The sequence below is a fragment of the Centroberyx gerrardi genome, chromosome 13 (assembly GCF_048128805.1).
Source record: "Centroberyx gerrardi isolate f3 chromosome 13, fCenGer3.hap1.cur.20231027, whole genome shotgun sequence".
Classification (NCBI taxonomy): domain Eukaryota; kingdom Metazoa; phylum Chordata; class Actinopteri; order Beryciformes; family Berycidae; genus Centroberyx; species Centroberyx gerrardi.
The window spans coordinates 23,146,200-23,161,087 of record NC_136009.1 but is presented as its reverse complement, the minus strand read 5'-3'; the positions used below and the strand labels follow the sequence as shown (position 1 = coordinate 23,161,087).

The window sequence follows — 14,888 nt, the reverse complement described above, 5'->3', positions numbered from 1 at the left end:
GAGCCTTTCAAAATCTATTCTAGGTTAAAACCAACTCCTCTCTTTATCTATACCCTTTCCAGGAAGCCAGCTCCCAGTATATGGTACTACATAATGTTAATGTATTTCCACCACTTACAGCTACCTCAGGAGTTCGCCATAAGTTCTGATAATACCCACTTGCCCGCTCTAATGAGCACTCCACTGTTGCATAACGTACACTAATTTCCATATGAGGCTTTGAGATGTTTATGGCCAGTCTGTTAGGCCGTCAGTGATTTTCTCCTGTGTCGATACGTCGTGTCTCTCCACCGTCTCTCTGATCTAATCAGGATGGAGCGCATTAAGTTGAGGCAGCAGAAGTTTAAGAGGGGCAAGGAGAAGATGATGAGCATGGCCCAGGAGTCTGGAGACGGACAGACCCTCGTCCAGCCCGAGGAGGAGGACGATGACGGTATGACGAAGGCTGCCAGCGCCTCTCTCTGTGCAGTTGATGTTAAAAAGTTGCTGTAGAGTCTGTATGGTTGTTAGTAAGCCTCATGGAAGGTGGGTGAGAGAGTATTTCATCGTAGGAAATCTAATAAACGCCTAATAAACCTAATTACATAGCCTAATATGACAGCAATGTTGTGTAATGATGCCAAGTCTTTTCATTATTTTGGAGCACTTGATCTAAAAAGAGCAGCTTCTTCAAAAGGAAACATTTTGCCTTGAAGTACACAGAAGAATTGATTTGTTTATGAAATGTTGCATTGATCTATTTGTGAAATTTTAGGAGCAGAGCGAACGAAAGCCAAGACCAAAAAAAAGCAGTGGTGGAGGCCGTGGGTTGACCATGCTTCCAGTAGGTTGACCCCCCACCTCTTCTCCTTCCTCCACTCTGATTGGCCCTTGTGTCCTTGACCAGAACGCTGAGGATTCCCATACTGCCCCTGGGCTCTGAAGGAACCAACATACCCCTGCTCCGTCCAGACCTTAGTCCTTTTCTGTCTCTATTTGAGGTCCCTCGTTACCTATCGCTCTCACGTAATCTCACATATCTTATGTGTGGAGAGGCGCTTAAGTTTCAAAAAAGTCTATAAAACTGTGTCAGTATTGGTGCAGCCTGGGGTTTACCTTAAATAGACATGTTGCCATGAATAAAAGGAAAATGACTAATGTCTGGCGGTTTGTGTGTGACGTTGTTTAAAACACAACCTTCATTTGAATGCCTGTCCGTTATTGGTCTTACCTGAAGAGCCCACAGTAGAGAATCGCTCTGTTGTGAAAGATTTTAATGCAAAGATATGAAGGCAGCTCCCCCTTTTTTCCCGGTAGTGGAATAAAGGGTGACGGGTTCATTCATTCTTTGCTTGTAGACATGATCACCCAGCAGGTATTACCAAGGAGAAAACAAAAAAAACCCACAGTAAACCATTCTTCCTAAATTGAGAAAGATTGGACCTGTGATCAATTTTAAAATATGTAAAATTGAGATTGTTAGAATCTCTTCTGAGCTGATATTGTGGTTGCCTGTTTGGTTTGAACTCATGTCTTGATCTTGCTGCACCCCACATGACATTTTTCAAATCATTTCTCCATTTTATCTCTCTTTGTCATCTGATACCGCTCCATATTTCCCAGCATCCTCCCTCGCCCCTCCATTGTGGTTCTTCTGTTCAAGGACATAAGTCAGCCTCGTCTATCCCATTGCTTCTCCTAACTCTGACCTAGACTTGAATTACTTGCTCTGTCAATTAGCTTAAAGGCAACTGTGCTGCTGTAATGAGAGTCTGTTTGCACAGTTTTAATAAACACTCTTCATTGTGCTTTCTGTTGAAAATATCTCTCCTCACAATTAGGGTTATATCAGTCATAGTAAAATTTTTCGATGCGTTGTGTGTTTCCTTTTCTGACATTTTCTGTTTCATCCTCTCGTGTGTCTCTAGAATAAATGATTACGCCTCAGATATTTCATGTCATAGATTTAAGTGTTAAAGTGTTTACAATCTATTGAATAAAAAATAAGGTTTAATGATAAGTGATTGGATTTTCAAAACATTCCCTGCCTCTTCCTTACAGGGAGGGATCCTTGATCATTTTTGAATATTTTGTTAAAACGAATACTAATTTTCTTCCTCTGTTTCACTGAGTATAACTACACTTTACCCTCTGCCCCTCAGTGGTTAGAAGTGGAGATTATTACTTGTTTGAAACTGACAGTGAGGAAGAAGAGGAGGAGGAGGAGAAAAAGGACGAGGAGCCACCAAAGAAGTCAGCGTTTCAGGTGACCTCCGGGACCGGAGTCTTTAAATCAGCCTCTGTCACACTGATTCAGTTATAGAATTACATGTATTGGTATTCTGGTATTATTGATCAGTATGTGGCTTTTTTAGACATATGAAATAATCTATATTCACCTGCATCCTGTGCTATGAAATCCACTCCTGTTCACTGTCTTCTAACACAATTAACCTTTTATGTTCATAACACACTGAAATGTTTTTCTACTAATCCTCTCCCACTCTGTCCCCTCTCTGTAGCGAGCTATTGGAAAGTTTGCCTCTGCTGTATTGGCCTTGCCCAAGTCTATCATTAAACTGCCTAAAACCATACTGCAGTATGTAGTCAAGGCAGGCAAGGTATTTAACAACGAGATCTAACTCAGCTTAATTTCTCTGTGCAGGTTTGCCAGCTCAGTAAGGACTAACGAACACCAACTGCCTTTCCATCTCATGTTCTCTGTTCTCTTTTGGCACATTGAACCAAATATTAAACAAAGGCACTTGAGTCATATGACCTGGACTCGAGTAAGACTCAAGTCACAATTTCAACTGCTTGAGACTTGATGCTTGAAGAGAAGACTTGAGACTTGACTTGGGCTCTGGCCACTTGGGACTTGACTTTGACTTTGATGACTTGAACAGGTTTCTAAAATCTCGACAAAAGATCTTGTGTTTGTATAATTGACTTAATTTAAAAGTTATGAGATTTGTTCCACCAGACGACTGAATTTAAATTCAGTTTTTTTTATTTTTATGGAATGATTGAATTTATTGAAGTTGAAACTGATTATAGAAATCAAACTCATGATGCTCTTACCAAGTTTTTATCTTATTAAAACCATATTGAATTGAAAAGTCCAAGATATTTTGATTTCTTTAAGACATTAAATTGATACTGGACTCTTGATTTGTTCTGACTTGACTTGGTGTTCTACATTTAGACTTGAGACTTGAGTCTTGTGCCTCAAGACCTGAGACTGACTTCTGATCAATTCTGACCAATTTCACATAAATCATCAAATTTGACATGGAATGGAAATGCGGTGACTGTGGCTCTTTTTGCACGTCGCTGTTTGACTGATTAGCTTGAAGTGGTTTGCATGAGCTGGAACCTTTTTCTAAAATTGCATTGAAATGTGTAAATGTTTTCTGTCTGTTTTGACCTTTTCGTGTGGTCCGCTGTTCCATTGTTCTAGAAGGGAATGAAAAGCAACTTAAGCAAAGGAATTCAAGCCAATTATAATGTTCAACGAAGCAAAAACATAATTAGCATTTGTTCTTTGGGCCTTGTCTCTGCTGAAAGATTTTTTTATGTCGTTTTCAAGGGTGTGTACTTGTTCTGTTCGCTTGCTGTTGCTCTCTAACTTGCCTCATTGACTCCTCTGCTTTACGTCCTTTTAACGATAAAAGTGGTGAACTGCTCCCCTCTGTTCTCCAGTTCCTTTACCACGCCTGGATCACAGACCCCAAAACCGCCTTGAAGGAACGAGGCAAAGAGAAACGCAAATTCTGGAAGAAGTACACCAAGGGAGTTAAACACAGGAAGAGCAAGAAAGACAGTAAGCCAATTACTAGAGATAAAACCACACATCAAATATACTGTGCCAGTAGTTAGGAGTCAGAGTGAATTTCACATTCTTTCAAGCACAGTCAGATGTTTTTTATTGTATGTCTGTAGGTCATGTGACCATAGAGGTTGGGGAGCTGTCAGATGGCCAAGATGGAGGAGAGGAGAAGAAGAAGTCTGAAGGTCCAGGTTGGTTTCACGTCAAGAAATCTTTTTAAGAGAACTTGAAAGACACAAACAACTTGATCCTGTACTGTAAAGTCCTTTCCAGTGAATCTAAACACGTTCTAGACACTGGACTAGAAACACTGAGTCAGGAGCAATGTGAGGATGAAAGAATTACGTACCATATAGACCACTATTGTACATCATATTTTTCTTTTTCTTTCTTTGGCTCTGGACAATGGGGTTGTCAAAAGTTGGGTTGTATGGAAGGTGAGGGGTTGTAATAGTTAAAGGGTTTAAGAGTTTTCGTATTTTAAAGCCTCACTATGCAAGATTTTATGTAAAAATCCACCATCTTATCAGCTCAAAAATCACAAAGTTACATGATTTCTGGGTTTTTAAGTTCAGCTTTTTCAAACAGTTACCTCTTGCTGCCATTTGGAGTGGCCAACATGCAAAGTTTCCTAGTGCAGCTTCATTTATGTGACACAATGAAAGCAACACAAAAAAACTAAGAATTCACACACTTTCATTTGACCTGAACCTCCAACAGACAACATCATCAAGCGAGTGTTCAACATCATCAAGTTCACCTGGGTGCTGTTCCAGACCACAGTGGACAGCTTCACCAAGTGGATGAACGAGATGTGCAGAGAGCACATCGACATCTCCACCGTCCTGCGAATAGAGCGCTGCATGCTGACCAGGGAGGTCAAAAAGGTACCGTGAACCTCTGGAACTGGAGGTGAAAAATCTGTAGCCTCATTTCAAAAGCAGAGTTTAGGTCAGTTCACATTCAATTCAGTCAATTTAGGAAGGAGATATTCTCCAGGATTTGAACACAGGAAATCCTTCGCTAAAAAAAGTTTCCCATATCTAGAAATGATGAAGAATGAAGCCTCTGTCATTGTTCAGCTGCTGCTTCAGTTTTCACATCGCTGTCATTGTTATGTTCTGCATATATTGATATTTTCATAATAGTTGCACTTCCTTGCATCCTATATACATACTTTTTATGTGTTGATATTGTATTACATTACGTTTCTACATACTAATATTTATATATATATACAGTATATATGTATACACATATAACACATATAACACGTGTATACATATATATTTTTAGATTCAAAATTTAGTAATCTATATTTAGTAAGTAAGAAAATAATCCTAATAATAACGTGTTGAAACAGTCAGCAGCATGTTTATATAACCCCACAATTGTTCATATCCTTTTTTATTGATTTTTTTTTTATTGTTTGTAGTATTTCTACTGTTTTAGTGCTTATTTTATTTTCTATTTGTGTGCTTATCTTCTATTGTCTTTTTTCCCTGCTGGAACCTTTTACTTTAGTTGCTGCATCTTACATGTATATTTTGAATTGCATCAAATCAAAGTGAATTGACCCTGTCTTTGTGTAAATCTGCACCTGTAATTTATTCTCTCATCTTCAAACCAATAATTTAAACAAAAACTAAACTAACTAGACTTTTACTTCTTCCTCTTCTTCCTCTTCTTCCTCCAGGGTAACGTCCCGTCCAGAGAGAGCATCCATGTCTACTACCAGAAGGCCATGAGGCTCAACATGTCCAGGCAGTCCAGTCTGGATCAGCTCAGCGAGGACGAGTCTGTCTGCGGCTCCCAGAGGGTCCGCAGGAGGCGAGGAGGCTACCGCATGGAGAGCCAGGACTCCATGGCCTCCAGAGACAGCATATCCAGGTACACATGCAGCAGTGCATCATGGGAGATCAGAGAGATGCCTGCCAGGAAATGTTCTGGAGAGCGTTTACCTGTGGTTGGGAGGGACACGCCGTCATGTTGGAGAGGAGTGACAGCAAAAGGAGAGATTGTAACTTTATTGCCTCTTCCTCCATGTCCTTTTCCCCCTTAGGTACTAAAATTTAACACATTGCACCCTGAGTTTCCCCTTAAAGTTCCTCGAGTAGCTTCAAAGTTAGAAAAAACATTCTTTCCATACTGTACAACAACGTCACATACATATTCTGTATCTGCTCGTTCCAATGCACGCTTATATTGAGAGAAATATTCAAACCCAAGGCACCGTTTTTTATGGCTGCACCATTACATCAAATGGAAAAAAAAGTCTAGATGTTTGTGCACCATTTTACACACATGACCGTGTAATTCAACATAACATGTTTAGTATCTTTGGAAACCTCGGGATCTTGACTAGAATTTAAAATGAAGTTCTGTTGGTTTGAACAAAGCTTGGCTGCGAAACGTGTTTGTAGAAGCGGTTTTTAAACACCCTTCCACTGCACATATTTAAGGCATTTTTGTTGTTTTGTCAGGGAGGAAGAGGTGAAAACATTACAATCTATCATTTTGGTGTCATTCTTCCCAATATGCTGGCATGTACCTCATAACACCTGTCTCTAATCATTAGTATCCATGGTGTACGTATATACATTTTTGTCATAGGTGTGTCCAGTGGGAATCAAACCCTCAAACATGATGGTGTTTGTGCCATGCTGTACACATTGAGCTATACAGGACTACTATGGATAGTAGTGAGGCTATTCATTAGTATCCTGTGGTCATCATATTTAGGAGCCATTTCAACTTCATTTTTGCTGCATCTTCTGTTTTTTATGGTCATGAGGTTACAAGACCGAAGGCTATTTTCCCGGTCAATTTTCATGTTAATATGAATTGACCTAGACATTATAGGGTACATTTTTCCATCAAACAGTATATGGGGAATCCCCATGCCGTGTTACCTAAGATGGATCCCTTCTTCTCATCACTGATCATCCCATCTGTCACTCTCTTCACCTCTCAGTGCCTTTACTGAGGCTACCATGCTGTTTTCTCGCCAATCCACCCTGGATGACCTCGATGGGATGCCAGAGTGCATTCCCAAAACCAGCGAGCGCGCCCGGCCCAAACTGCGCAAGATGTACGGCCTGGACATGTCCAACTCCTCAGCAGACAGCGGGAGCAGCCTCGTGTCCAGGTGCCTGGCCTCTGCATCACCCCCCCATACACTCCCATATCACCTGCCAATGCCATTGATATGCACAATGCCATTGCATCTGTGGACTTCTGATTGTTGTGTTTGTGTCTCCTAAACTAAACATGGATGATTATGAAAAGGTCTGTTAGTGCTAAGAAATTGCCTTTCTCTGTCCTCTCTGTTATTCATGGTTGGGGTCATTTCACTTTTAATTCACTCTCTAATCTATATAGATTACATATACAAATCTTTTTATTTATGCCAAAAGATTTCCCCCAGTTTTTGAATTTCGAGGAAAATCCGCTGTCTGAATTGACTGAACTGAATGTGAATTGACCCAAACGCCACTGTTGCTTTCCCCTGCAGTGAAGCCACCCAGTGCATCACACTCTACTCCAGACAGGGAACCACAGACACCATAGAAGAAGTAGAAGACGAGCAGGATCAAGGGGAGGACAAGCTGCAGGGGCCCCAGGAGCCCCAACAGCCGGAGGAGTGTCAGGGGGCCGAGGGCGGCTCCTGGGGGGATGGAGAACCCAGGGAGGAGAAGGAGGAGGAGGAGGAGGAGGAGGGGCACGAGGTGGAGGAGGAGGAGGAGGGGCAGTACAGGGAGGAGGAGAGGCAGGAGGAGCAGGAGCAGTACGAGGAGCAGGAGGGGCAGGAGGAGGATGGGCAGGAGGGAGTGAAGGACCAGGGCAGAGAGGAGGGTCCCTGGGAGACCTTTGGCCCAGATGAGGGCCCCTCCCTCAGGCTGGAGGAGGCAGAGTGCGCCCCCTCTGCCCAGGAGAAGGACTTCAACACGGAGAGCGAAGACGGCAGCGGACGGCAGGACTACATGCAGACAGAGGGGCGGGCGGGGCTGCTCTACACCCCCGACACGGACGCTTCCAAGACCTCTGACGCCGACGTGCCTCCCAGCTACAGCAAGGCGGTCAGCTTTGACCGTCTGGAGATCAGCGATGATGAGAGCGACATGGATAGGAAGAGGCTGATGGTTATGACCCCAGACAGCCGCTCAGACAGCAGGTCCGACCTCCTGCTGCCCTCCATGACCACCGAGCTGACCGCCAGCGAACTGCTGCTCAACAAGTAAGTCCAGAAACAACAGCAGTGAAGCTTCACAGGAATCAGAACTGAACAGAATAAGAATTAGTTTATTTGTACAATAAGTGTACAGGAACTTATCTCAGTGGCATTGATGCAGAGCCATATCAATAATTTTACAAAGTAATGCCTGTTTAAATTCAGCTCTACACAATCCCCAACAAGAAAAAATAAACTATTCCACTTCCTCTTCATTCAGCCAATCCTCAATGGAGGTGTGTCGTCTAACTGCGGCACCGCTTTTGTTTGTTTCAAATTTCAAGCGGTGTGTGACATTGTGTGCAACTCACAAATGCAGCTGACGCACCCATGCGTCATTTTGTCCGCAATTACGCCATTTTGACCACACACACACTCTGTCACATCCGTTTTGTATGAAGCAGGAACAAGCCGCAAGTTGGGAATAATTCACGGGCATTGAAAAAAGTCACATGAATTTTAAGTAAGGGAATTGTAAACCCATTGATTGACATTTCTATCACCTTTTAGAATCATAAAAATAAAACACCGAAATAATCAAACACCAATTTCTGTTTAGTATTAACGCGATGAAAATCCCTCAACTCCTCCCTGTCCTTCCCTCTCCCCAGGATGTTTTACGACGAGGAGCTGGAGAAGTCAGACAAATTCTACCATGGCCAGCCTCTCATCCTCCAGCTGTGCTACGCCCTGTACAACATGCTGGTGGCCCACTCAGAGATGGTGTGCTACCTGGTCATCATCATCAATCACATGGTGTCCGCCTCCTGCGCCACGCTGGTCCTTCCCATCACCATCTTCCTCTGGGCCATGCTGTCTGTGCCTCGGCCCAGCAAACGCTTCTGGATGACCGCCATCGTCTATACGGAGGTATCGAAAATCTCCGGACGCTTCTAAAATAGAGCAGGGTCTAGTCTGGGTTAGGTTGCCTACTGTCCTTTAAAAAGTACATTTGTGTTCATCATTTTTTAAGTGTGTCTCATGATTGGAATAGAACTCTACATGTATGGTGCAGACCTGGGCCAAATAGTACTTGCAAACAACATTTAGGGTTTGCTTTAGCCTACTTAGGAGGCACGTGGGTAGAATTTGCCACATAGCACAAATACAATCAATGCCAGAAAGTTAAGACAAACGCAGAAAAGTGAAAGTCAATTGAGTATACGTATAGTATTTTGTTCCTGTTGTGGTAAACCCACCCATCAGCTCCCTGCACGTTAAAACAAACACTAAGAATTATTTGCAGCTAGTATTTGGCACAGGTTTGGTATGACACATAGTCAAAGATGAATACATGCATTAATCTAAAGGGTAAGATAACTGAAAATGCAGTACATAATTACATTGTACTTTTATTATAACTTTTATTGTGACACCTGAATTTCGTCTAGGAGATTAATAAAGTGCAATCTTATAACTGATTATTAGTGAGATAATGACTGAATAATATCTATACAACGCCTTGTTAGGTCCAAAAGCAAAGCTTGATCTTTCAATAATCTGCAATCCAGACTGTTTCATGTTTTTTTTTTCCCGCCAGGTCACCATCGTCACCAAGTACTTCTTCCAGTTTGGCTTCTTCCCCTTCAACCAGAACCAGATCAAGAAGAATAAACCGTATTACCCTCCCAACATCATTGGTGTGGAGAAGAAGGATGGTTATGTCCACTATGACCTGGTCCAGTTACTGGCCCTCTTCTTCCACAGATCCATCCTGAAGGTGCCGCAGAACACAGAATATGTCTCATATTACACACAATTAGTCATTCACATAAAATACTGGCAGCTGATCTCAGAGATGGTGTAGTTGTGGTTAAAACTACTAATAGTAATAATAAAGAATTTTATTTATATAGCACACTTTAAAATACAGCGAAATCTCAAGGTGCTTGCGAAATCTCAAGGTGCTAGGGTTTGACAGATGTAGATTTTTGAAGGCTGATGCTGATATTTTTTAATTCAAGGTGCCGATAGCCGATATTTTGTGCTGATATTCAATAGCTTTAAATTTGAGTATTCAATGTTTCCCTCGGAAAAGTATTCTTCTCAGGATGGAAAAACCTCTGAAACAGCATTTAGACCATCATGTGACACTAAAACTCTCCACTGAAACCCGCACTAATGAAACTTTTGGAGGTTTGTTAGCAGCTCTTTAAGGCAGGGTGACCCACTGCAACAATTCTGTAGTAGGGGGAACTCTGGGATAGATGACTGCATTTAGACTGTTTTTATGCAGCTGTGGTCAAGGAGGAACCTCCATCATATCGGCAGTGGATGACACTGACTGGCCGATATTTAATAAAAGGCCAATATTGGCAAGCCGATATATCTGTGTAACCCTAGTTAAGATGCCTGCCTTTAGAACTGCATGCATCCCTACTGCACTAAGATCAGATCTTGCTAGAACCTTCTCTCCAGCGTCTCTCCTTCTCTGTGTTCTTCTCAGTCGTCCTCCTCTCTCAATAAGGAAAAGATTTAAAAGTAAAGTAATAAGGAAAAGTTTTAATTAGCCCTTTATGGGAGAAATGTTATGATTGGGTTTGTTTGAGATCAATTTTGACTATGCGACTGCACTCCCAGTACCATTTTTTACACACCCTGCATTCTTACTCCACCGTTCCATTTCCAGTGCCACGGTCTGTGGGACGAGGACGACCCCAAACAAAAGAAAGAGCTCCTCCATCGGGACATGTCCGAGGACGAGGGAGCAAGAGACAAGGAGGAGAGCGAGAAAGAGATGGAGCCCGCCCCCTCGCTGACCCACGAGAGGAGAGGCTCCACCCACACCTTGAGGTCCATGAGCTTTGGGACGTCTGTAGATTCGGTGCACGTTCAGGTGCACCACCCCCAGCAGCAGACCTACCAGCGCCGCAAGAGCTCCAGCGGAGGCTCGCACGTTTCCCACCGCTCTGCCCACTCTTCTGCAAGGTCCAAGAGAGGTAAAGGCCCTTTGCTTTAGTCTATTTCCTTTTTTTATATATAGTTTAGATATGAACAGACTGAACGGGAAAGTCCCCTCCATCAAAAATGACCATTGAGGTGAACTTGAACAAGGCCCTTGAAAGGGTGTGTGTGGTAGTAGTTTCATTGTATGCATAATTATTAATCTTCTCCGGAGTCTCATCTTAGGTCAAAGATGATAATGGGAATAGCAATAATAGTAACAACAAGAATAATAAAAAGAAGATGAAGAAAGACTTTGATTTGTTTAACATTTTGCAAAACAGTTAAATTGCGGAGAATAAATCAGTAATCCTGTAAATGAAAGCCAGTAAGATAAATGGCCAATAAAATAGTAAGCAATAAATTAGTCAGATATGAATTACAAACAGTGTTAAAATGGAAGAAATCAGGAAAATACAACAGAAATAAAATAAGAATAAAAAAGCAACTAGATGAAAGCTTGTTTTGGAAAACATGTTTTGAAGTTGAGCAGAGATTTAAAAGATGATACTGATATTTCCAGCCTTAGCTCCTCAGGCCTTCAAAAGCCTTGGATAACAAAAAGCCAGACGGGCTCTTCTGGTCTTTAGCCTCGACCTCTGGATGTCCAAAAGCTCCCTGCTCGAGGATCTCAGGCTGTGTCAGTGACGTGCCTCGCCACGGCTCATTTACGACTAGAAATGTAAATGGTTTCCACAGGAAGCACCGCTTCCCGCAACAGCAGCCGGAGGGACGGCAGCGAGGCCAGCGTCCAGCAGAAGAGCCGCAAACAGCTGATCATGGAGAAGCTCAGAGAGCAGCTCATCAAAGGAAAAGTGTTCGCCATGAAGCGGTATGACGCACCATAGTTATAGTTCATTTGAGTTGAGGAAGTTGTGGTGTTTTTTTCTTAAATTCCTTCTGCTCTAGCGGAGCTGCTGATTGGCCAGCAGTTGGATACTGTGGTCGTACTGGGAAGCGCCCATGTGTGAAAGCGTGTAAGTGTGTGAATGTAGAGGGCGTTGCCGTAAAGTCTTCCCTGGATGAATAAAGGTGTAAAAAACAAGTAAACATGTCGTCCCCTAAGAATGAAGCAGTCACCCCTTCAGTCCAGTCAGTGACAAGATGCACCATGCCTCCCAGTTTCATCACAGTCGGACTGGTGGTGTAGCAGTTTCCGGCCTTTCAAACTCAGACATTTTGACCTTTAATTAAAGCGTCCCCATCAGGACAATCAATATATTTTTTATGAATGGCACAACACAGTGCCAAAATGCATCATCCCTCTAAATTTAGTGAAAATCAGTCCTGTGGAGTCCAAGACATTTAGTTTGAACGCCCCCATCAGGCCAATCAGTGTCATTTTTTTAAACGGAACACAGTGTGAAGATGATGCATCGTCCCTCCGAGGTTGTCCAAATCAGACCAGTGGTGTTTGAGATATGTCTGATGGACGGATGATTTCATCACGCGGGAGACAGCAGCAGCACAATACCTGGACTGTTGACAATTTTCAGCTATTTCTTAGCTCATAATATCAGTGTTTTTTTTATTAATTCTTGTTTTTATCCACTGTTGTCCTCTGTAGAGCCATGGAGATCTACCTGCCCATTCGCCAGTTCTTCTATAACCTGATCCATCCAGAGTACAGCGCCGTAACAGACGTCTACGTGCTGATGTTCCTCGCTGACACCGTCGACTTCATCATCATTGTGTTTGGATTCTGGGCGTTTGGCGTAGGTTTCAAAAATTAGCTTCGATGGAATACACAGCCACAAAAATGAACGCTACTATGAACAAATCCATTCAGCTTTCTTGATAAACTCCTTTGTCTGAATCAAGAAAAAAAATCTAATTTGTTCCACAATTTAAATAAATGTTTCGAGTTTCCTCCTCCCTTAGAAACACTCGGCCGGGGCAGACATCACCTCGTCCCTGTCGGAGGACCAGGTGCCAGGTCCCTTCCTGGTCATGGTGCTGATCCAGTTCGGGACCATGGTGGTGGACCGGGCCCTCTACCTCAGGAAGACCGTCATGGGCAAGGTCATCTTCCAGGTCATCCTGGTGTTCGGCATCCACTTCTGGATGTTCTTCATCCTGCCAGGAGTCACAGACAAGTAGGAACTAAATCTTGAGTCACTTCACATATAAAATTCTGAAAAGTTCCTTTATTTTCCATGAGGTAAAAAGTTTAGGAGTGAACAATTTGTTTCTCAGGTTTGCTCTTTTTCAGGACCTAAACTTTTTATAACATTTAAAATAAAGGAACTTTTTGGTGAGGTAAGAATCAATACTTTGTAACAGTGGTTTTTCCTGCACTTGTCAGCACCCTAAAAACATTTTTCAGTAGTTCAGGGGTTTATCAATTTTTCACAGATATATTTAGTATTAAAGGCAGTGACATTAAGTGATCTCATCACCCCATTTAAGTTTTAAAGCTTTGAGGTGTCCTGGTGGCTCAGTTGGCTAAACCACATAACATGTACCCAGGATGTCCTGGGTTCGAATCGAATGGCCTGGGACCTTTTGTGGCATGTCATTCCCCTCTCTCTTTACTGTCACCTATCAAATAAAGGCAAAAATGCCCCAAAAATATATTTGAAAAATATTCTAAGCCTCTCTGAAAGCAAGGTGAAGTATACAATCACAATCCCCATCAAAAACAAGTTTGTGTGTGCAGAGGGTGAATGAAGATGGGATGTAAACCTTTGCCTTTTACAATTGGCAGGAAATAGTTACTCCTGCTTTGTTTTGTAATCCAATTATTTTGTTTGCAAAAATTGTTTAAGATGTCATTGGATGGGGTCTTTAAAGCTTTACTGTATTATTTACAAATGATATTCCTGTTAAACACACCAAAAACATTCTTTAGCCACTTTTTCAAACTGTGTTTTGCCTCTCTCCCTCTTTGTAGGCGTTTCAGCGAGAACACAGTTGCTCAGATGTGGTACTTTGTCAAGTGCATCTACTTCGGTCTGTCGGCCTATCAGATCCGCTGCGGTTATCCCACTCGCGTCCTGGGGAACTTCCTCACCAAGAGCTACAATTATGTCAACCTCTTCCTGTTTCAAGGGTGAGTAACTCTGGGAATGTATCCTTCCCTCCAACTGGGCAAACATGTCCAGGGCAGCGGTCATGTTGTTGTTAACGATTAGCTGCTGCTTCAAAAATAGACAAAGAAGGAGAAAGACACAATCAGATTAGAATTATCTCACTCTTAAAATAATCCACGCAAACAGGATATTTATTAAAGGGGAAGTCAGCGTTGGCAAACATTACTCCTTTTCCTTTGGACATCAACATTTGTATTTGCAAGTTTTCAGCATAGCAGGCATTTTTATTTATGTTATGTATTCATCCTTTATTTAAAGGATAAGGCTGGTGTTTTTTAATGCATTTCTTACCGTCAACAAATCCTATGAAAATAACAAAATCAGCAATGAATTTGTTTTGCTAACAAGTCTCGTCCATGTAGCCGATACCCAATGCAGCCTCATGTCCCAGCAGCCATAGAAATCCATTGTATTAAAAAAACGATTAAAAACACGTCAAAGAGCCATGCCGTTGCTCTGGGCAACATATTTCATCATCACGATGCACCGGGCCAGCCGACTTTTTCCTCAAACAACTTAATAAGCTGTAAACACTTTGCGATCTCAGGAAAGTAGTTCTGTAGCACCGAAAATAGTCCCCGGCTTAATGAAGAATTTGTTCCCATTTGAATTTGATTTGGTAATAACTACAACAGCCTGACTTTTCATGGTAACAGTTAGTGATTTTTAAAATTGAAACTATGTCTTTGTGAGCTGTATTTCAAGGTTTTTAGCTTACAATTGGAGCCAATGACTTCCAGGTTGAAGGCTAAAAAGGGAACATGGGAAGTCGGAAAGTAACAGGAGTAGAGCAAACACACTGTTGATTTTGTTA

The 14,888-nt window shown here is 42.2% G+C and overlaps 1 protein-coding gene across 1 annotated transcript in view; it reads left to right on the top strand.

The window, feature by feature from the left end:
- The window catches only part of piezo2b (piezo-type mechanosensitive ion channel component 2b), an 82,547-nt gene that overhangs the window by 59,340 nt on the left and 8,319 nt on the right, over positions 1–14,888 (top strand). Inside the window, exons 30-46 of the mRNA XM_071924320.2 lie at positions 312–433; positions 755–823; positions 2,142–2,245; positions 2,502–2,600; positions 3,682–3,802; positions 3,922–3,999; positions 4,529–4,695; positions 5,505–5,698; positions 6,783–6,956; positions 7,323–8,045; positions 8,651–8,909; positions 9,580–9,759; positions 10,669–10,978; positions 11,682–11,814; positions 12,550–12,697; positions 12,864–13,078; positions 13,876–14,034. Coding sequence (XP_071780421.2) covers positions 312–433; positions 755–823; positions 2,142–2,245; positions 2,502–2,600; positions 3,682–3,802; positions 3,922–3,999; positions 4,529–4,695; positions 5,505–5,698; positions 6,783–6,956; positions 7,323–8,045; positions 8,651–8,909; positions 9,580–9,759; positions 10,669–10,978; positions 11,682–11,814; positions 12,550–12,697; positions 12,864–13,078; positions 13,876–14,034 — 3,255 coding nt within the window. The remainder of the gene's footprint in view (positions 1–311; positions 434–754; positions 824–2,141; positions 2,246–2,501; positions 2,601–3,681; positions 3,803–3,921; positions 4,000–4,528; positions 4,696–5,504; positions 5,699–6,782; positions 6,957–7,322; positions 8,046–8,650; positions 8,910–9,579; positions 9,760–10,668; positions 10,979–11,681; positions 11,815–12,549; positions 12,698–12,863; positions 13,079–13,875; positions 14,035–14,888) is intronic.